This window comes from Columba livia, chromosome 3, assembly GCF_036013475.1.
Source record: "Columba livia isolate bColLiv1 breed racing homer chromosome 3, bColLiv1.pat.W.v2, whole genome shotgun sequence".
In the NCBI taxonomy this organism is placed as follows: Eukaryota; Metazoa; Chordata; class Aves; order Columbiformes; family Columbidae; genus Columba; species Columba livia.
This window is the reverse complement of record NC_088604.1, coordinates 34,170,518-34,194,268: the sequence shown is the minus strand read 5'-3', so window position 1 is coordinate 34,194,268 and position 23,751 is coordinate 34,170,518. Positions and strand designations below refer to the sequence as shown.

Below are 23,751 nucleotides of genomic sequence, written 5' to 3'. Positions count from 1 at the left end.
GACGCTGGATTTCTGAAAGTTTATGTGTAAGGCAGGCGATGTGATCCAGTGGGATGTGCAGCCCCTGCAGCAGCGGGACCGGCCGCGCCGCGCTGCAGAGCCCCTTGCCCGCCGGGAGGGGCTGACGGACCTGACCTGACTGCTCGCTCCGGCTGCGCTCCTGCCCCGCACCATTCTGACCATCCAAGCCCTTCCTCGCACACCCAGCTCCGGCACCAAGCGGCACCTGCAACGCCGGTGTGGGACGGGGCAGCGGGGCAGCCACCCCGCACGACCGGCGGGGTCCGTGGGGAGCCAGGCATCACCCAGCCCCAGCGGGGACAGTGAGAGAAAGGATGAGGCCAGGTGAAGGGCCAAGGGGAACCGCAACCCTCAGCCCCGTGACACCCCGCGTCGGGCTGAAGGGGGTTGGGGGGCTGCTCCCCATCCGCGCTGCGGTGGGGCAGGGGCGGGGAATGAGCCCGGGCTCCTCCCGATGCTTTCGAGGGCAGGGGCGGGGGCTGGCAGAAGGGCGGTGCGCGGGGCCGGGGCGGGCAAGGCCCCCCCCGTCGGACGGCGGTGGGTGCGCGAGGGTGGGAGGGCCGAGGGAGGCAGCGGCTCCTCCTCCGCAGGCAGGCGGGCAGCCCGCCCGGGAACGGCACCGGTTGCTCGGTGCCGGCGGAGCCGCGCCGCGCCGCCAGCTATATAAGGCTCGGCGACTGCTCGCCGCTCCCTCACAGCGGCCCGTGTCCGCGGCTGCCGGCTCTGGGCTGAGGCCGGGCCCCGACAGCATGGCCCGCGGCGGGGCGCCATGGGAGGTGGTCTCCCCCTCTGCCTCTCGCGGACCCTTCTCCTCCTCCTGCTCTTCCCGCGGCGGCGGCTGCAAACTTGCTGCGGCGGGCTGCGTGTGAAGACAGGGTCCAGCGGGGCGGCTCCGCTCCCCTCGCAGCCCCCGCCGCTGCGGCCGCGCCGTCGCGCCCGCAGCCCGGAGGGCGAGGCCGCCGCCCGCGGGCATGCAGCGCCGCCGCTGCGCCCGTCGAGACGCGGTGCGGGGCCGCGGGCGCCGGGACTGCACCTAGGGGCGGCCGGGGCGGGAGCCCCATGCCCGGGGCTCGCTGTGCTCCGCGGGGAGGCGGCGGGGCAATGAGCTGGCGGGGCCAGCGGGCACGCCTGGCCCCCGGTTTGCTCTGCTCCTTCGCCCGCGGGGAGTGAGGTTCCGCGCGGAGCCCGCTCGGTGCTCCCGGAAGGGCGGGCGGGCGGGAGGTGGTGCCGGCGCAGGGATGCTGCAGCCCTTCCCCGGTGCCGACGGGGTCCTGCCGGGGTAGCAGCCCCGCCGTGCCGCGCCGCACCCCGCCGTCTGCGGGGGCGGCGGCCGCGGAGGGATGGAGCCCGCCGGCCCCTGTCAGGCGCCGCTGCTCCCCGCCAACGACTCTTACCATGGCCGAAACTGCACTGCCCAGGAAGGGACCTACCAAGATGCCACCCCTCTCTCCTGGAAGATCGTGCTCACCGTCGTCCTGGCGCTCGTCACCCTGGCCACGGTGCTCTCCAACGCCTTTGTCATTGCCACGGTCTACCAGACGAGGAAACTCCACACGCCGGCCAACTATCTTATCGCCTCGCTGGCCGTCACCGACCTCCTCGTCTCCATCCTTGTCATGCCTATCAGCACCATGTACACTGTGACTGGCAAGTGGACGCTGGGCCAGGTAGTCTGCGATATCTGGCTGTCCTCGGACATCACCTGTTGCACGGCGTCCATCCTGCACCTCTGTGTTATCGCCCTGGACCGCTACTGGGCGATCACCGACGCCGTCGAGTACTCCACGAAACGGACTCCCAAGAGGGCAGCGGGCATGATAGCTTTGGTGTGGGTCTTCTCCATCTGCATCTCCATGCCCCCTTTGTTTTGGCGGCAGGCGAAGGCCGAGGAAGTCTCTCACTGTGTGGTGAACACGGACCACGTCCTCTACACTGTGTACTCCACGGTGGGAGCCTTCTACTTCCCGACGCTGCTGCTGATAGCCCTCTACGGGAGGATCTACGTGGAAGCCAGATCGCGGATTTTGAAGCAGACGCCAAAGAAAGCAGGTAAAAGACTAACGCGGGCTCAGTTAATCACAGATTCTCCGGGGTCGTCCTCCTCCGTCACGTCCATAAACTCCAAGGCCCCCGAGGGATCTAGCGAAACAAGCTCTCCCGTGTACATGAACCAGGTGAAGGTGAAGGTCTCGGATGCCCTGCTGGAAAAAAAGAAGCTCACGGCCGCTAGAGAGCGGAAAGCTACAAAGACTTTAGGGATTATTTTAGGAGCCTTCATCGTCTGTTGGCTGCCCTTTTTCATCCTCAGCCTGGTGTTGCCTATTTGCAAGGACGCTTGCTGGTTCCACATGGCCATCTTTGACTTTTTCACGTGGCTTGGATATCTCAACTCCCTCATCAACCCCATCATCTATACTATGTCTAACGAAGACTTCAAACAAGCTTTCCACAAACTCATACGTTTCCGATGCACAAGCTGAAAATTTTGAATGCGATGTGTTCTCCGGGGCTGCCCCCATGCACGCCCGTGCCCGACGCCACAGGTAGGTGCGATCCCTGCGCCCCCGCCGTGGCGAGCGGCGATGTTTGGGGCGGGAAGGCCGGGGAGTGGAGAGGGATTGGGAATGGGGGGGAGGAAGTATGACCCCACCAATAGCTTTTTCATCCCATCTCGGGCGGGACTGGCTGCTTTCTAGCCCCCTCTGAGGGGTGGGGGCGAGCCCCACGGGCGGGAGGAGGAAGCGCCGTGCAAGGGTCCCTGCGAGCCCAGCTGTGCCGAGTCGTGCCGTGCTGTGCTGCCGGTCGGGACAGCCCGACACTTCCCTGGCTGGTGTTCAGCCCCTTTGCAAGTGGCGGCGAACAGCGGAGATGCTGCACGCTCCTGACATTTCACAGTGGGTGTGTGTCGTTCCCTCCTCGGCCCCCCCCCCCGCCCAGCTCACAGGGAGTGACTCACGGCAATCTGCTCTTTATTCCAGCTATTAAACCAATCTGCCGCCATTTCGTATGCTAATGCCCGTGTTTAGACCAATTAGTGCTAAACGGCATTTGCTTTCCATTCCGGCGGGCCGAGCCGAGCCGGGCCAGGGCAGGACAGGACAGAACAGGGCCGGGCCGGGCCGGGCAGCGCCCCCGCCGCGGCGGCGTTCCCCGGTGCCGCCTCCCGGCCGCCGCCGGCAGCTGGAGGCATTGCCGGACAGCCGAGGATACAAACCCCTTGGCAGGGAGTCGGATGAAGTGCCGGTGCCAGCGTCGGTTTTTTGTTTGTTTGTGGTTTTTTGTTTTGGTTTGGTTTTGAAATGAATTAAGGTACGACAGGCCCCAGATTAAGGCTGCTGGTAAAGTTCAGCCTACTTTCTGGCCTCCTTACGGCTCTGGCTGCTCCTGCTGGGAGCAGGCATCCTGCGAGGAAAGCTGCCTTTCAGCCACCGAGAAAGGCTCAACACCTTGATGTTTCTCTTCTCACACTGAAAAGCTGTGCCTTTCTGTGCCTCTGACAAAAGTAGCTGCCAGCTAATCGCTAAACTCAGCGCCACATTCTGCAGAATATGTACTTGCCTTTATTGTGATACTTTAATAATTCTGCCAATCTTTTGCTTTTTGTCTGCAGAATCAAGTTGCTATTGTAAAGACCTACTGCTTGAAACTTCCCCAAGCCCAGTTGCCAGACTCATGATGCTGCAAAAACGTCAATACATACTGCCACCAAACTGCTCAGCTCTGCATTTCAGCGTAATGACTCTGGCAGAGATGCTGTTCCAATAGTCACGCAGATCAGTTGCAAAAAAAAAAAAAAAAAAAAAAAAAAAAAAACACAAGAAAAAAAGAGGGCAGCCTCGAATCAAGGTCTATAATTCACCCGGACTGAAGAAAAACTTTGAGAGTAAACTCCATTTATTTTGCAGGCTTAACTTCTTAATTTGTTCTCCGGCCAGTTGTAGGGGTGTGCACAAGAGCACAGTTGTCTCTGTCTGTATTGGTAGCGTAGTTGTACTTCTGCACACCTGTAATTTCTTTCTTTCAGTGGAAAGAGTTGCTCCCTTCACTTATGAGGCCAAGAGGAGAAAAAAATCAGCGTTTAAAATAGGAGCATTGCAGTAAATTCTGTAACTGACTCCTTCAGCTGAACATGTGTGAGAAGTGACAGTGTGCAAAAGTTATGTCTGTATTCCAGAACAATAAAAAAAGCAAATGCTGTAGAAATGAGTTGTAGACCTGTTCAACTGCACTGCATATCTATAGTCTGTCCTCATAGTTGCCTTTATAAAGTAAATACTTCTTGCTTCTACTCCATAAATGAAGAGCAGAAATCAAGAAGTCCAATGACCTTTTCTGTAAACCAGCTGGGAATAGAAGTAGCAGTTTGATGTTGTAACCATATTTTCCATTTTGTGTCTGTTGCACACCCTTACTGCATGAACCACTGAGAAATTTAGAATTCTCTAAGTAATTACATTATTTAGTGTATTTTGTAAAGAAGTGAAGCGGTCTGCTCTTTCAGAAGAGCTATATCACCTGCAAAATAAATACCCATGAATTATGAATTAACTGATGTTAGTGAAACTACTCTCCTTTCTACTTTACTTCTCTCCTATTTATTTTTCTTTTTTTTTTTTTTTTTCCTGATCAGACCTGAAGACAGGTCTATGCATATTCAGCAGTCAAAGAGTTTCAGGATATGGTCCACCTGCTGTGATAGAACTGCATTGATTGTTCCTCCTATGTGTAAATGAAAATGAGCATAAACAATAAAACGCTTTACTGTGTTCTCAACAGTGTTTGGTAGCAATTGTGTGATTGCAAGGAATATTTATTAATTTACCTGGTTTCTCAATATTGACTTTTTAGGTAATGCTGATTTGATGAGTCACTCAAGAAAGCAGTTGTGAAGGCTGAAATTGCAATCTTCAATCAGTGGTCAGGTTTTTCACAGGCAGCTTTGCTTTCATCCTAACCAGTACTGTTAGGTATAATTCTTACTACTTTTATATAATCCCAGATTAAATTTTTCAGTGTGTTTTTTTTTTTTTTTTACAAATACTTTTCTTACTCCATTAAAATCAAACAGAACTTATTTTAGCACTTAGTAGATATTGCAATCAATGTTCTTTTAAAATGGTATGTGTATATTCTAGATGGGTGCTGTTATAAAGACTGGAAAAGTCTTACATGATTTATCTACCTGTTATTCTTCAGACACTCATTCAAGTAATAAGGTTTTATTTACCTAATTGAATAGTAAAGAAAGAACTTCACCCTCTGTGCCTTTCATTAACTGTGAAGAGGAAGATGTGGTCATGGGCATGAAAGAAGTCTGCAAGATAAAAATTACAGTAGTGGAAAATGAACATTTTCAGTAATTTGCAAAAATCCAGAAGACATGCCTCAAAATTGCACACCTCTAAAAAAGGACTACTATACAGTACTTCTAGAAAGTACCCTCCTAAATTATTAAAGTCAATTATGATTAAAGGAATTTTCTAAAACGCTAGCTTATTGAAGTGCTTATATTCCTTTTAAATTTATTTTTTTTCCATACATGAAGTAAAAAACCCAAGAAAGATAGCATCAAACAACGCTTAACCTATTCTCATTTATAATTTTCTTTTCTTGTAGAATGAATTTTGTTTACCCTCAAGTCTTAGTAAAATCACTAGGCTTCTTATTTGTTTAAAAATGGAAAATGAAACTATAAAATGAAATTTTTCAGCATTTCCACAGGAAGTTGAGTCTTCTGTCAGTTTTGCAAAGTTACGTGACTTGAAGAGCACGAGGTTCAGGAGATGGACTTTCCTGGTGCTCACACCGCTGGAGTATACGTTAATCTTCAGCAACTGGCAGCAAATACTCCCAGCTCCCTGTTGCGAGGATTTTGCTGAGAAGCAGTGAAGCTAACTCACCAAGAAATCATTCTTCCAAGCTTATGCCGAGGCTCTGAACTTGCTGCTGAACAAACATTTCAGACAACCATTGTCGCTGTTGGGAAGACGGTGTGAAAGCTGCCGTGAGTGACTTGGGGGCAGAGAAGAAGGTAACCAGAGCCCTGCTGACATGCCTGCTAGTTAAAGGCCTCGTGCCAGCTGAGCAGCCTCATCTAGTTCAGAAAACCATCCCCACAGGGAGATAGGTAGAGTGAGGACACACATCTGTTTGCAGTGAAAGAGAAGAAATGTAGGGTAATCATCACTCAGTGCTGGGAAATATAGATATGTAAAACATGTTCCAAGATTCACGTAGTGTGTTTTAGGACAGGAAGGCTGGCCCATGGGAGCTTCACTCCTTTGTGACTGATGGAGTGTGTCCTGGCTGAAACCAGGTTTTAAAAGATGTTAGGGTTCAAGGAGCAGCACTAAAGTTTCGACCTTCTCTGGAGAGGTCTGAGGATGTTGCATTCCTGCCCCTCCACTCTGTTGCTGTGCCTGGTCACTATGTTCTGCCTCTGGCAGATGGAGCGTCTGACATTTTCACTAGAGAGGCTGTCCTTTCAGTCCATCCCATGTTTGTACACCCATGGAAGGGGCTCAGAGGAACCTGCCTCTCAGCGTTATGTTGTTGTAGGAGCCTCTTCATGACCCTGCAGGTAAACTCCAGAAGTGCTTAAGCCCATGTTGTTTCAGTCTTTCATAACTGAAGCAGCATGCCTTCCTCTTATCTATTTATTAGTTGCTTTGGGTTCAAACATTGTCACATGCTGTTGTTGAGAAAAATCTCTGTGGGGGTCTGAGATTTGAAGTTGATCACACATTTGCAAACCCCATGTTTCCCATGATTCATGGTAATGGATGTTTGCATGATACTGTTGCTGACTGCAAGCCTTCTGAGACATGTGACTGTTCAACAGTAGCTGCAGTTACAGGAACAGCTGTTTGCAGCCCCATAGCTGCACCGTTTTCCTAGTATTCCTCAGTTTTTGTTGAGGCATTTCTCACTCTTCCAATTAATAAAACATCATGCATAACATAGAAACTGAGAGAGAAAAATCCCTTGCAATGAACCTTCATACAGAAATGTAGCAGGCTACAATGTTCCACCTCTTCTGCATGCATAAGAAAATGCCTTGACTTATGTGCCAAGACTCCACGGGACAAAAAGGGATTTCAAGTAATTCCCTGGACATTGAATGTCCATATTCACTGCCACAGTGTTTGAGGAAGCTGGCCTGGCCTTCAGCCTCCAGCAGGGCCGTTTGGAGCAGCTGATTACCACACTCTGCCCCTGTCTGCAAAAAGCCAATCTGCCTTCCATTAGCAGAGCAGTCCCACAACTTTCTGCCTCACAGTTGCTGCTCCCACGCTCTCTTGGCCAGAAACGACTGGGTATTATCAGAAGTAAGTATATTTACGTAAAAATCCAGATCAGTTTAAAGCAATTCTCTCAGGAAATAAAGTGAAAAAAAAATGGTAGTAACATTGGAGAACAAGTATCGTGATTTGCAACAGCAAAGAGGGCTGAGGAGCATGGCTGAGGGCAGTTCTGTATTCAAGTTGAAAGTGTAAGAGGACCTGAAGCAAAGAAGGAGAACAAGACTCCAAGCCTTGACATGGGTGTAAGGAAGAAAAATCAGGGTTACTACTCTCAGGCCTCAGGACCCCAGCAGACCCGTGAACAAACAATTTCAGAGAGAAGACCCACGCCCAGAGAGATGTAGGAAAATTACAGGAGTATGTTTATTCAGTAAAGTAGATACTAACTTCTTTTCATATGTTAGGAACCTTTTTGTCCTTAGAGGAACCACACATACTTGAGATATATACTTAATAACCTCTCTGCATCAGGACAGAAAGGTTTGTGGTTCATATTACTTTGACAAAAAAGAGGGTTTTTTTTACATATTTCAGCAATTAGTACCTAAACCAAAACACATATACTATTTAAGTGGACACTCACACAGCAGTGAGTCTGGCTGATACTAATAATGAGCATGAAATATTTAAGCCTAGAATGATCATATAGAAAGAAATGCAAGCAGAAAATGAAGCTTTTTAATCAATCACGTATTAGGCTGGGAAGATGTAATATAACAGGCCACTCGATAGGTGAGGTGAAAAGGAGATCCACAGGATATCAAATTTACAATATAGAGATCAAAATCTCTTACTGAGTCATTTTCAAAAGCTGGAGAAAGAAAATCTTTGCTGTTCTTCTCAGAGATCAAACTCCTTGCAGTCAGCCTTATAAAGGTACAAGATTTTTTTATTGCCTTTATACAAATAATGCTTTGACTTCTACAAAACAGACAGACTTCATGGCCGCAGGGCTTTCACTGAGTAGTCATATGTTCTGTCTTTTAGGCTGGTCATAAAAAAAATGAAAGACAGGGACAGGGGCTGATTATGTAAAATAACCCCTTTTTGGCATTTCTTTCCATATATGAATCTGAGACAAAAACTAGAATATCAGAAATAAAAGCAAGATCTGGAAAATTTAGTCATTAATGAGTTTACTTTAGATTTCAGGAACATGTTTAGGGTAGAATGGGAAAAAATAATAAATTTTCCAGAATTCAGAAAAATAGAAATTAATTTCGTTATTTCCTTCCATCCAGATACCTTAGGTTTGCCGCTATCATAACTAATATTGGCTTCATAATGTGATTCCTAAGAATCTTGATATTCCCAGGCATGTTCAAATTAATGTTTATTAATACATTCATACCTGCTCTTATATTAAGACACATACTTCCCAAGATCATTCCCTCTTTTCCCTGTGGATTTCAAATGTCAATTACTTTGTGCCATTTTCTATCCGTGCACTGTGTTTAAAACACGAATCTCATTTGCACCCAGCCCTCTGAAATCCGGTCGCTGAAATAATGAGAAACATTGTTTTCCAAAGGAATATTAGGATCAGTACATTTGAAATAATTAGTGCAAAAACAAGCGAGGTTCCTGTTTCTTATTTACAGGAGAAGGCTGTCCTTCCCTGAACTCGTTTCTTAGAAAACTCTGCTGTAGAACTGAAATACACAGGTATGACATAAGCCAGACCATAAACCAATGCAGATATTCAAACCAGCCAGGTGGTTGGGCAGCAAAAGGATATCAGAAGTGCTACACTCGTACTGGTATACATCTCTCTGACTCACAAGTGACATACCAAAAATCTGCATTTAATTGAGTCCAGAAAGATGCAAAGGATCTGGCAAGGAGAAAAGAATGAGGAGAGTTTCAGGAGTAGTTTATGGGTAAGAGATGATGAAGGAACCCACGTGCCCAGGGACCCCATGAACCATCTCTCCCCTGGGGCTGGGTGGCCCTGACTCAGGGCAGCCCTGACACAGCACGATCACATGGCTGCAGATCTGGCTGCTGAGAGGACTGTGTTAGGGAAACCAAATCCAGTAGCCTGGTATATATGAGGCTGCACAGTTCCATTTCCCAGGTCCAACCAGTAGTGAGGCTTAACATGTATTCCCAGGTACATGTGTGCAACACATACGAACAGATTGGCAGCCATACAGATCAGTGCAGACAAGCACAGTCAGTGCTTGCACAAACACAAATAGTACCAGTGGCCTCAGAGTGCTCACCTCTTTGGCTAATTGGGATGGAAGTCCGCTAGTAAGAATATATATGTATATATATATATATATATATATACACACATATGTATAAGGTGGGTCCTTTCAGCGGCTGGGCTCAGACATTGGATCCCAGTGTCCACAGTTGCTGGCACCCGGACATATAAGCCCCCAATGCTGTAGCTCAACTTCAGCTGCTGGTACAGACCATCGCATGCACACACACACACATATTTATGCACACATGCATGCATGCACACCCGTTAAGGACACCACTATAGCTAGCCTTGGATACCCAGTCTGTCCAGCAGCTTGCTCTGGATTCTTGCTCTTCCATGGGCCCTCACTCCCTGCCCCACACACACATACACACGCACACATGCACGAACACACACACAGCTCTGGCAACTCTGGGACTCCCCATGTCCCTCTAGTATCCAGCTCCTCCTGCAGTCTCACCCTTAGAGGCACACCTGTGCACATACACATGAACACACACACAAATAGCTCCCAGGGCACTTCCCCTGCTCTCCAGCTGCTCTGGCTTGATCTTTGTCAGTGATCACACAGTCACTCATGCTGATCTGTCCAGTTTTTGTGCTACAGACACAGAGTCCCTGCCACCCATGATCCCATTGTGGTTATGGGTTCTTAGATGTCCAACCACACACATGCACATAAATTAGAGACTCTCACCCAGGAAAAGAAGTTAGAAACAGAGTTTAATCAGAAGACATGACAGACTGCACTGATCAGGCACAGGTATGGCCAGACAACCATAACAACCAGCCCTTGTTTATACAGGATCAGGACCTTTTACCCCCTTATAACGCCATCATGTCATTTGTTCCTACGCTTGTTCTTCCCCAAATAACCTGGAGCTCTCCCTTTCCCCATTTTTGGTTCCTACACTAAACAACCCACTGTAAGTCTTATGTTATCCCCAAATAGTCTTCCCTTGCATCTCATAATGTGACCCCATGTCCCTAGGTAGTAATCTCCCCCGATCCAAAAGGTACTCCTGTTGACTCATCATGATGGGTTTAATGCCTGGCTACAGGAACTGAGGCTCCCGTGGGACGACTCTGGGAAGGACCCAGACAGGTTATACCTTCCTCTGAGTCCTAAATTCTGTCCCCCAGAACCAAATGCCATTGTGCCCTGTGCTCTTCTGGGCTTGTGGAGATGGGCCTTTGATGGCCCTATGGCCCATCTTTGATGGGTCTGGAAGGAGCTAGGAGGAGATAGGGTATTATTTGGCTTACCTCACCTGCTGCTGTCTCATTGCTCCTTTGAAAAGGGGAATAGCTGGCAGCCATTGTTCCAGATGTCAGAAGACTAAATGCCTAATACAGGTTAAACTAATTAGAATGTTAGAAACTACCCACCAAAATATGGCAAGAGTGGGAAAAAGATCCATTGTGAAGTCTTCATGCTGAATGGATGTATAGACACCATAGGCAAGGCATAATTATTTAGATGGCCACTAACCAATCTTCTACAGCTCACAAACAAGTATTTCAGAGCTAACCTCTGTTTCAGGACCTTGTGTGTCAGGTCAGAGCTAAATCTTGCATATCCCAAGTTTAGATCTTGCAAATCAGACTGCTAGATCTGAAGTGCCTTTGGTCAAACTTTCTGAACTTAAATGAATTCCACACTCATGGAAAAGATGATTGAAGGAGTCATCAGGATAAGTTAATCAGTCTCTTTCCTTTATATACTTGTGCTATGGGTACAATTTTAGCAGGGACTACCATTAGTTCCTTATGAGATTACCAGTAAGACACTGGACAAATATTGGTGCCTGGGCCATGTGCTTATGTGTTTAAATATACTTCTGAGCAGTATATTTACATACAACTAAATCAAGAAACCAATAACTTCCTTGTTTTCAAATTAGAGTAAGAGATGATCTCTAAAGTCCGTGATTTGGGGCCTCACAGGAACCTTAGGGAGAAGCACTGTCCTTCTCTTGGAAAACAGCCAGGTCCCACAGATGTATTTGAGACATTAATTATTCAACGTTTTCACTAGAGAGGCTGGAAAATCAGTGAGCAAAGACAAGTGATGCTGAGAAGGGCAAAAAAATGTAACATGGGAAAAAGTAATCCTGTCTATGAATGCATAATAAAATCACAAAAATGTTTCTTTTAGACACACTGGGGACACTGTTCTGTGAAAACAACCACGGTCAAAAGTGCAGACAAAGGGTTGCTTATAGAAAACAAGGCAGAAAACAGAATTATTTCACCTTGTAAATTCCTGTGTCCTCTATCCTGCATACTATGAGAAGGTCAAACCTGTCTCAGAAGTTGTATAGTAGAACTAGAAAACATTCAGGAAAACAAAGAGTATCACTGGGGTGAGTCTGAAGCCTCTTTTGGATACGAGCAGTCCTGCACTTTAGCTACTTAGGTAGTTGAGATGATGCTTGAGGCTTCCTCTTTGTGCCACGCTAGGATAACTCAAGAGAAAGGCAGGGAAAAGAAGACACATTAAGAGTACAACCATTATTATAAGAAACAACACATTTCTAAATGCAGTTCTATTCAGACTGATTGCACTGTGCCAGAAAATCCTGAGGAAAGCCTTCTGACACTTTTCTTGTCTCTAGTTATAGTGAGGAATGATGATTCCCCAGCCCAGCCTGCCATGCTTCTGCATTAGGTGGAAAGGAATTAAGACCCTTGAGTATCCTGCTAGATTCCCCGCCATGACTCCTCTATGGTATTTTAAGTTTCAGCTAAAAATGGATACTGAAAGGCACAGTAAATATTGCACTCAAAGGAAGCATCATCTTAGGTCTTTCAGAGTGGGCATCCAAGGAATGAGATTTCTAGAGCTGGTAGAATCATAGAATCATTTTGGTTGTAAAAGACAGTCAGGATCATCAGCTCTAACCGTTAACCTGACACTTACAAGTCCACCACTAAACCGTGTCCCTAAGTACCTCATCTACATATCTTTCAAACACTTTCAGGGATGGTGACTCAATCACTTCCCTGGGCAGCCTGTTCCAATGCCTGACAACCCTTTCTGTGAAGATTTTTATTCCTAATATCCAATCTAAACCTCCTCTGGTGCAACTTGAGGCCATTTCCTCTTGTCCTATCACTTGCTGCTTGAGAGAAGAGACCAACACCCTCCAGGCTACGACCTGCTTTCAGGTAGTTGTAGAGAGCTTTGAAAATCTAGGGTCCAGTTTCTGATGCTCTGGGTTGTTAAATAGGTCTCTACACTTAGAGAAGAACTGAATATTTGAAAGAAAATAGTCATTCTGCAGTTTCTCAGAACTGGGCACTCCAGGTTATTATAAAGAAAGAAGGCTCACACACAAGTCTCTGTATTCTTCCTCATCTCTACACAATTAGAGGTCATTAGCTTTTGTTTATGAAGGAAGGATTTTATCTCATCTGTCTTTAATTAAATCACAGACCTTCTCGCTGGTTCATAACTTGGCACTGCTACAATTCAGCTCCCACAGAAAACAGCTGGATGTCAGCACCCTGTAGGATACTCTTGACCAACTAGTCTTTTAAATTGAGGTATTTATTTCAATTAAATACGAGTTAGTAGTACTGGGAGTTTTACCTTTTGCTATAGGAACAGTGAATTGACTTCTGCCTGAATGACAGGTTGCAGTCACACTTCAGTAGCAGTACACAAAATATTCTGAGAGTTTTGTCAGCAGATATAATTGAGTTCCTTTAATCAGGCTTGGGGTAAGATCCTAAAGGGATTCTACCATGCTTTTTCCAAGCTGCATGGTTACTAGTTTGTTTAATAGAAGGACGTTCTTAATATTCTTTCAACTTCCTTTACATATGGGATTTTTGTCTGAGTAATGTATGTGGATTAAATCCTTGAATTGGCTAGAGACAATACTCCTGCTTAAAGGATAAGAATTGAGATACATCCTTTAAAAAGACAGTAGAAAGAATGATGCAGTGTTTCCCATTGCATTTCATGAAGCAGCTGTTCCTAAGCAGAGGAGCAACATTTAGGTTTACATAGCTGCAGATTAGTTTTATAAGAAAAAAGTGGAAATCTTAATGCTTTTCAAGTAATCCCAGCTGTTTTCTTCAGTTGTTTGAAAAGGTGAAGTTTTCAAACCCACCTTTTTCAAACCCAGGATTCATGCCCTTCCCTTTCCAAATGTCTCATGTACTCCTAAAAAAATTACTTATGAAACTGAAAATTATGAAAAAGAATATAAAAAAGAACTGTTGATAGTGGCAAGAAAAATTATATCTTCTCTAAAAGATTGCCTGAATGTGGCAGTAGCTCTTTATCTGAGGGACCTACATCTATCAACGTGAGCGTTTCTAAGTCCCAAGGAAAACTTTCAGGGCTAAAAGACTCATTTAGCTTAAGACTCATAATTCTCTGATCTATGAGATTAATGAAGAACTACGGTTTTTCAGTACAGTTGCACAGTTCATGTTGGCAAGTATTGATTTCCTCTAATATCTGAGATTACTGCAATTTCACTTTCATGTCATGCATAAAAGGTTGTTGGAGGCAGTGCAGGCAATACCACTGCCTTTGAGGGAGCATGTGCTCCATTAGTGAGCAAGACTCACTATTTGGGAATGATTTTTGACCCCTGACTGCCAGCAAACAGTGATATTACAGCTGTAATTCAGTCAGCTTTCTGGTCAGAAAGGTGTGGACTTTCAGGAATAAACTCAGTCATACATGTCAATCAACTGTGCTTGGGCTGTATGTTACACACCACTGAGGTGATGATGTGACTGCTTGTTCAGCCACCTCAGTTTGCTGAGCAGCACTGCTGGAGATAAGGATCTGGCCCACAGAGCCACGCAGCCCCACATAAGCTTGGGAAGTTCTGATGGAATGCTGTTAGGACCCAGAGTGAGACTGAGGGTCCTGTCCTTCTGCCCCCTGCCGTGGTAGCCCATCTGAGGACAGCAGGGGTACCTGAGAGAGATGGTTCCCACTGCTCCTGTGGTACAACCAGCTCCTGTTTCCTGAGAGAGAGGCACAAGGATTTGGGAAAGGACTTGGCAAGCAGCCCAGGAATAAGGAAAGCAGAGAAAAATGCTTTTTCCTTAATTTAGTCAGCATCTGGCAGAGGCAGGGCAGTGTGCCTGTCTGAAGGACAGCTGATGTTTAGCACTAGCCATGTGTTTGGATGTCTGGACACTTATTTCATGTTGTTTTGATCAAAAGAAACAATAAATAGATAAAAAGATTTTTATTGTCTGACCTGTGTGAGCAGTTTAGGAGATCATTTTCCTGTCCTCACTATGTATAAGAAGATGTTTCAAGAATATAATTTTTCCTTGAAATTCTGAAATTCAGTGAAAGGCAATCTCTCAACATAACTGCTGAGGCCTACTGCCTCAGGGAAAATAATTTTTGTTCTTCTCTCCATGCTCTATTGCTCTTCAGCTTCAAAAGGACACCAAGGCTTTGCTAGCCCAACTGGTTGCCAAAGCTGCATTTCTGAGTGCTCCTCCCATGTGCTACATCCATATCACCCCATGCACTGCCCCATGCCTCAGATGCCCTGGTGCCCCATAGCAGTGTGCTTCCCAGGAGGGACTATGAGGATGATGTGGGAGGAGAAGAACTACTCTGTGGGTTTTGATCTGCTAAATGTCCCTGAGTAACTGTGCCTTTAGACTCCCTCTGTTAAGGAAGACAATATAGCAGTCTTCTTCCTTTGGGGAAATAAACACTGTTATCATCCTGCACTTTTGAGAACATATTAGTGTCAGTCCTAGGAGAGCTGATTTCCAAGGGAGTAGGAATTCATCAGAGTACTCATATGGTTAGTGTTTCAGAAACAAAAATGATGACAGTTGCAACCTCCCACCCCATGCACAGTTGCAGGAAATGTGATGTAGGATAACAGACCGGATTTTTAATCCTTTTGACTTTCAGATAATGTTGTTGTCTGTCTTGTTGCAGGCTGGACCTAACGGTTCAGAACCCACAGTGCTCTGTTCGGTTCCTCTCATATCCCTCTTCTGTGTACTTCAAACCCAATTCTCTGCTGTGAGCTGCTTTTTTTCCATATTTCAGGATACAGTGCAAAATGATGCTGAGGGCAGCTGGTGATTTACCTACAGTCTGACAGAGAAACAGCAAAATACAGGTGATATAAGAACCCACAACTGTGCAGTAATCTGTATCTATACTGAACAAAGTGGCGTAAAATTCAGTCCTGCTTCATTACAAGGCAGAGCAGTCTCCTAGACCTCTAGCTTGCAACTCCACAGCACTGCCACTGGTCTTCAGGTGTGAGTGCCACATGTGATCTCAGGACTCACAAAATCTGTGCATGCTCTCCTCTACATTGCTGTACACAACAGAGCTTTCTTAACTACAGTTTCTCTGTTGCTAGGTCTCAAATCACCCTTAAACATATCAGAATCCTGATTTTGAGGAGAGCCAGAATTGGAGGCATAAAATGTCTTGTTATTAAAAAGTTACCTTTAAAACCCTTTAAGTCAAGTTAAAATAAGCAGATGTATTTTTATACGTATGTCAACATTAGATATTGGAGTGGAAAAAGCTTTATAAAAATACAGACATGCAGAAGTGCAAGAAAAGAGCTCCACACTTACCTGTCACCTAGATTAGCTTTAACATTCATCCTTACCATGCACAGTTCAGCCAGAAGACTCACAACCATCTGTGCTGAGGGTTGGGATCCACTCACCTTTTGTCAGGCTCCAAAAGAGCCAAGTGCCTCTTTTCAGGCATGGATCTGCACTTTTCAGTCAGGTTTAACTCTTCTGAGTTAGACAAATATCTGTCATTCTTAGCAACTTCTTCAGCCCTAACTCATCCAGGAAAGAGTCCTGACTCCCTTACTTCCTGACAGAAATGTTATCTGTTCCCTCTGGCTTTGGAAATCATACTCTCCTTTGGGTGTTGAGCTGGCGTAGTTCTTCGCTTGGTCTAGACAGTGAGCAAAGATGGTTTACCAGGATTTCTGTGCTTGACTAAATCCTTAGTGAATCACGAATCCACCGAGAGTACTCCTATTCAATAGGGTAGTCTAGAGAAGGAAGCCTTTTTATCCACTGATCCTTATTTTTGATATATACACATTAACCTTGATACTGTACACAGCAATGCAAATACAACTTGACATGGCGGAAGAAAATCCATGCAACCAAAAACATGGTCCTTGATATGTGTTACTCAAATTGTTAGTTATTTTTATTCATTCAGAATAATAGATCTAAAAGCAAATTGTAGCTATAGTATTTCATGTATTCATTAGTTTATCTATGTGTTTTAAGATGGTTGTTTAACAGGCAGGCTGAATGTGCTAATTGCAAGATACAGTGGCAATCATCATGGAAGCTTAGGGAAGACAGGTGGGGAGAGAGTAAAGTAATTCCTTGTTCCTCAGCATGTGTGGCATCACTCACAAGCAAAGAGGAGGAAAGCTTTCTTCCAGGAATGAGACATTATGTTTTGAGATGAGTCAGAAAGGGGTTTTCAGCCTTTATCTTGTGCTCTTCCATGCCCAGTTGGGTAAGAGTGTGAGAAAGGGAGGCTGTGGCAGACACAAGAGCCATCATGACAAAATCAATCCATCATAATAGCAGCAGATAAATTTCTCACTAAATCTAAGAGAAAAAGAGGTACAGCATAGCGGCTGTTGAATTCAGTCAGGGAGAACATATATTGTTATGTGTGATATTAATGATGCCATTGTAATTTTATCTTTTGTAAATTTATTGCATAACTGAAAATCTATGTTTTTCAAATAACTTTCTTTCAATCTGTAATCTTGTCTAGCAATAAATCTGGCTAGTCATCTGACATATAGCAAAGCATTCCTTGCCCCAGCTTGTTACAAGTCTTAAAAACTGTCACACTAGACACCTTGAAAAAAATCTCTGAATTATCCAGTGCATTATGTTTCTCTTATTTAAAGATCAGTAGGATAAATCCCCATAGATGTTCCATGGCAGTTTATCACAAGATTAAGGAGAGGAAGAAATGTCTTCTTGAGACCAGTGATGAATAGTGAAATTCTCTGACCAGCAATAAAAAGCTGGGACTATAACTCCTTAAGGTGGGCTCCTTAGTGGCTTTTAACTAAGACCAGACATAACAGTAACCTGTAACTTTGGAATGATGGTGCATTTGGGATTAACTGTGCACACGATCTCATCTTTGAGGAATACCGTAAGAGTCATAATGTCACTTTTGATGTCTGTATGTATTCTTTCTCTCCAACAGCTTATTTATCATACTTGCAAAATCTTTTGATGTGTCCCATCCTCTTCTGTGCCTTACAAACAGAAATTAGCCCAGTTGGGGACCAAATTTTGAGTGGAAATTTTAAGGACCAGAGTAACACAATGTCAAAGGTCTTTCCATTGAAATGTTTATCTGGTGTGCCAGTTTTTGCAGTGACGACAGAGTGCCATGCCAGAATCATATTTAGATCCCCCTGACTGCACAACTTGCATGACCACATTCCTGTTGTCAGCTGGGTGCACCGTGGACATTCTTGAGAAGAGTCAAACTTATGAATCTGGAGCCACAGAAGGAAGCCAAAAGGGATTTTCTTTCTCATTGGTGGAAGAACAGTGTTAGGAACAACCTGGGCAGAGTATGAGGGGTGAAGGAAATAAAAAAGAAGACATTTTCTATCTTTTGGTAAAGAAAAAAGAATAAACTACATTTTGAAGAAACATTCAGGATGTAATCTGAAAATAATTACTTGGACAACAGCATATTGCAGCCAGACTACAGACACACACCAAAATCTAAAGAAGAAATATTTTATCAGTGAGTAAAACATTTTGGTTTGGAATTCATTGATAGCACTCAGGTTTTGCTGGTTGCTACACCATTCTCAAAAACTGCAGTAGCAGATCTATGGAAGATTAAAAATCTATAGTGAAGAATTAATGTTCTAGAAGATCGTGGTTCAGTGATACAGACAGGAAAGGGTGACAACATTTGCCTGAATGTACCTCTGCCCGTGAATCAAAATCTGAGTAGGTGAAAAGAACAGATGGCTTATACTTTTTTTTTTTTTTTTTTAAGTATCAATACTTATAATTTACTTTTGTTTGTTTGCTTTGTCTTTTTGTTTGTTTGTTTGTTTTCTGATCTGTCTTTGATTATATGTAGTTCTGGCCAGTCCTTTCTATCTTTGTACAGTCCTTAAATTAAATCTTCCCTTACTTTAATTTTACCTAAAACTATGCCTATTAATAAAGAACCCTCTTTCAGTTGAGCTGTTGCTTTTCTTATTTTTTCCATCTAGTATAGAATTATTTTATCTTTTTGTCCGTGCTTGCATTCACCATTTCATTTTGTATTTATCATCTAGAGAAACAGCTACTCTCACTGAATCAATGGAAGGTTCGATTTGTGTCACTGGAAAGACACCATGTGCTGGTGAAAATGCTGAAAAGTGATAGCTGGTGGAAGGGTATGGAGTTTTGATGACTGGAATGAATTTGTTCCAGTGAAGACAAATAATAAGAGAAGACTTAAAGTATGGGACAATCTCATGGTTGCTGGCTCTGGGAGAGGTCTGGACCTCTATACTCCAAGGAGTTGAATGTGACGGCCATTACCTGTCATTGAAAATGTCAGTAAAATGTGATCAAGAGAACACTTGTCGCTGTCAGGAAGTTGTGATTCTAACAGAAAGGCTGCCCCAACTTGCACTGTATTCTATGGTATAGATTTTAACCTTAAACCAAATTTTAAATACATAAATCCATCATAGTCCTATTGAGATGAAGACTGAAACTCTCACTCACATGGTACAAAGTAGGCTCCTCAGGTAAGAATATGTCTGACTCTTCTTTGGTCAATACAAGGACATATGTACCATATCTGGAAATATCAGGAATATGAGCTCGTGTTGGGTTTTGGTTCCTTTTTTTTTTTTTTTTTTTGATATAAGATCAGCAAATTTATACTGTGGCTGGCCTACTGAAGCATTCATATAATTAATTAATAATCATTCTCACAGCCTTTGGCAATCTGATATTACATGGTTTTTAGCTGAGTTGGAAAGGATGGTTCCACGGTGCAGCCTGCAGAAAAGACCAAGAAAGCAAGCTGGATTTTAACATTCAGGTGGTACATATATCACTGGATATTTGAAATTTATATATTTAGGTGGGGTGCCTGTGGACGGTGGCGATCTGAGGTAAGGTTGTTTACTTGAATGTGGCCTTCAAGTGTGAAAACACAGTAAATGAGAGAGGATAGATCGGTCAGAAAGCCTTGAAAGCACTATGAGAAGCTTATGTTTGTTGTTACAGAATACAAGGAGAAGAATGACATAGTCAAAACAATGAGCTAAGAAAACTGACTTTGCATCTGACAGTCTAGAAGCAAGGCAAGATGGTATTTGTCAAAGTCAGAGAAAAGAATATTGTGAGAAGCAAGTAATGAGATAGTGAGTGATGTGGTTATAAGTTTCAGTGGTGAAGAAGTGTTATGCAGAGACAATTGTAAGGTAAACAAAGTTAAGGAGGTCAAATCTAAGACAATTTTCAATAGTAAGTCTTCATGGCATTTTGTACTTGATGATCTTGAGGGCCCCTTCCAACCAAAATGATTCTGTGATTTCCCACAGTAGTAATGCTCCAGGTATGGGAAGAAAGACAGAATTTTGTTTTAGAGGTGTTGCACTTAAGCTTAAAGTCTTAAGTCAGAGCACCAAGAGGACATGTCAGTGCAACAGACTATTAGTTTAGTTCGAATTAAATGAGAGACATTTATGGATGGGTAATAAATCTGTTGGTCTCTGACCTAGAAAGGAAAGAATATTTTTGCTTTACCGATACGGCTTATTTATGGGCAAAAAGCATAGAGAGAATAAGACTGCAAAGTTTCTGCTGGCTGTTGGGCCATGGAGAATTTGAATAAGCACCTTCAGAGCCGTGCTACAGGAGCAATTGCAGAGGGATGAGGTAAACTCGGAGAAGATCAAGTTGCAGACACCAAGTGAGAATATTCTGCTGCTGCTGAGAAGACAATAATAGGACGGATTAAATACTAGTTTCGCCATTTGACCAAGAAAATGATTAGAGGCTGTCTTGAGAAGATTTTGAGGAGAGCATAAAAGGCACAAATTAAATTGTAGGGAAGAGAAATACATCTAGCTATTGTAGACAGCACTGGGATATGGACCACTAGTGTTGAAAATACTGGAGTAAAGAGTGAGTTTTACTAAGATGGAAGAGACTAAAGCATGAACACAAACGCACTTCTCTTTTACCTGTCTTGTCTCTGTTGCACACATGCTTGTTTGGCAAAGTTTTATTTCCTTATCCGTGTATGAGTCTTAAAGTGAGATCCTAGATAAGATACTGCTCTAATATACATAATAGTAAGGCTACCAGAAATCTGTGTCATACCTCAAGAAATTATCTACCTTACGTCCACGTGTGCTGTCATCTGGACAGAGTATCGTCAAACTTAAAAAATTACAAATATATTTCACTGTTTTTTCAAAATAAATATTTAGTCTCTCAAGTACTGTAATATCACTTCAACAGTGATGTCATCTAGATGTGGCTTTAGCAATGGGTGATGGACATATCATAGTAACAGCATAGTATCAAAGGCACGAGACTTCAAATGATACCAGAGCTGTAAGGCAATACTACTGTGGATTTGGGTATCTGTAATGACAGCCTTGTGCCCTGTTCTGCACGGAGAGAAAATTTTTCCTAGCTTTGCCACTCTACTACCCTGTCAGAGCTAGGTCACCAGTATTATTTTATTTTTGAGTGAATATGCTAGAAATTTTCTAGTTTGTGTATACTTAGTTTAAACCTATTGGCAATAAACTTGCCTCTCTTAAGCATCTTTTTGGTGAAACCCTTAGAAGTACCCACCACAGCTCTGGGGATCTGCAGCTTGGAGGCTGAAAAGCAGTAGCCTGTACAAAAAAGTGGTGTTCCTCTTGCAGCTCCCATCTGCAGAAGAGGTGAACATACTGGGATGCTTTCTCTTTGGGGATGATGTGCATTGCCTGCCTGTGGCATCTGCCTGGGGAGGATGTGCATTGCCTGCCAACTGCATCTCCTGGGACTGGCAACAGAGACTTACAGCATCATCACCTGGACCACAGCATCAGGGGGCTCAAGAAAGGTGAAAAGGGCACCACATAGTGCCTATTTCTGTAAAGTCCTGGGGATCTCTGCAAGCTGAACTGCTGTTGTGGCTGACTGTTCATGGAGGTGAGAGCAGCATTCCTTATGCACCATCTTCACAACCATTTCTAAAGACAATCTGGCATCCTGTCTGACAACCAAGTGTGCTGTGAGTACATAAGGAGAAGCAATGAAGTGAATTGGAAACTGGACATCAGCTACATTAATTCTGACCCAAACTGAACTACAAAGAGCAACTGGCATCCTGAATCAATCTCTTTACTTTTTAATAACCAGTTCCCTGTGTGTGCCTCCAGAAGCACTGCTACAGAAATGTAAATGGCCCTATCCTGTTTCTGATTTAAATAAACAAGATCTTTTGTTTGTTCTGTTGCAACATACCAAGTTTATAGCTGAAACTGGTAATATTTAAAGCATTATTAACAAAGACAGTAGAGTTATAAACCAGATTGAGAGGGATTAAAATACTGGGTTTTAGGAACCCATCTTTCAGTCCAAATATTTTACAGGTACAGCTTTTGAATTACTGGATTGTCTGATCCTATGCCTGCTTCTGGCCCTCAGGTCCTGTGTTCCTGGACACAAGACTTTTCACTGGGGCTTTTGTTTGTTTGTTTGTTTGGTTGCTTTTGGTTTGTTTTTGTTTGTTTTTGTTTTGGTTGGTTGGTTTTGATTTTTTGTTTTGTTTTGGTTTGGGTTTGGTTTTTGTTATGTTTTTTTTGTTGTTGTTGTTGTTTTGTTGTGATTTGGTTGGTTGGTTGGTTTTGTTTGTTTAGCTATGATATTTAATTTAAATGCTGGCTGATTTTGAAAAGAGTATGACTTGTGTCAGAGCACTCAGTGGGACATTTCTCTTGGGGATCTTCTTGAAGCACTGTAGGAACTACTGCCATCAGGCAAAGCTGACTGCCCTAAAGTCAAGATGCCACAATGGGTGATGTGAGTGCCTGTTTCAGCAGAAAGCCATTTGGGTCAGCTTAAAGCACTCAGGAATGAAATGTTATTCTTAAACCAGCTCTGTAGCAGGACACCTGCCCAAGCCCCAGGCGTATGTGTTTAGGCTCATTTTTAATTTAAACTGTTTTGAAGGAGAGGTAATCAGAATCTGAAAATATTTGATGGTAATTAAATTTAGAATTCGTGGATAATTAGCTTGCAGGGGGAAAATAAAGCTCTCTGCAGACGCTGAATTGAGTATGTATCAGTAGAGCTACAAAGGCACATCCTTCCTACAGTCTTCAGAACTGCTTTTCTGGGGTTGTCATGCAGCGTTTGGGAATACAGTACCTGAGCACTAAGTACAGTAAGTAAAGATAAGATAGAACATAAGGGCACTCCTTAGAGATACTTCTTATTCATCTGACCTTGAAAAGTCACCTTTACAGAGCCATTCAACTTTTCAGATATCCATTCCCAGGTAGAAATGAGCAGCTCCTACTGAGAGATTTGCTGTGCTCCAAGAAACTTTTGTTGAGTTCCTGAATAGTGGGGAAGTTCCTAATTGCTTTTAACCACCTCTGTCTCATCCATCCCCCAGCACCCGCTTTATTACGTTTTCTCTGATTTTGACTCCTGAGATATTTTGAAGAGCCTTTCACCTCTCAGATGAAGCACTGGAGCTGACACAAAGATCTCCACAGCCAGCACTATTTGTAGTGTACATGCTTTATTTATCTTAACCTGACAAACCAAGCTATGCATTCTTAAGCTCCACCTCCTGACATCTTCTCTTTTAGTTATTTATATAACTACAAATAAAGAGAATTCCTGTAACAGTCCCTATTTTTGCCCCCACTATAAATGGTTGTATTTTTGTTTGGATGGGATGCAATTCTGACCACACTGTAGTTAGCAGCAGCACTACAGTGGCTGAGTTGCTGTTCTAAGGGATTCAGTAATAATGTCCGTAACAGGTATAGGTATTGCAGAGCCATCCAGCCCCACTTTGAAGTTGCAGAGCCTTTACATTGCTCTGGTCTCCCCTCCGCAGGCTGCTGCTTTGTCTCCCTGGTGGAAGGGATCGGCAGCACTAGCTTCACCAGAAGAACAAAATAAATA

General features: G+C 44.0%; 1 protein-coding gene across 1 annotated transcript; it reads left to right on the top strand.

Moving 5' to 3' along the window:
* The first annotated feature begins 570 nt into the window (after positions 1-570).
* Positions 571-4,794, top strand: HTR1B (5-hydroxytryptamine receptor 1B). The gene is made up of 2 exons (XM_013368435.3): positions 571-2,564; positions 3,632-4,794. The coding sequence occupies exon 1, from the start codon at positions 1,362-1,364 to the stop codon at positions 2,499-2,501; it is 1,140 nt and encodes a 379-aa protein (XP_013223889.3). The 5' UTR covers positions 571-1,361; the 3' UTR covers positions 2,502-2,564; positions 3,632-4,794.
* Positions 4,795-23,751: the final 18,957 nt, after the last annotated feature.

Coding starts and splice junctions, on each gene's coding strand:
- HTR1B (XM_013368435.3), top strand. CDS start 1,362: ATGGAGCCCGCCGGCCCCTGTCAGGCGCCGCTGCTCCCCGCCAACGAC.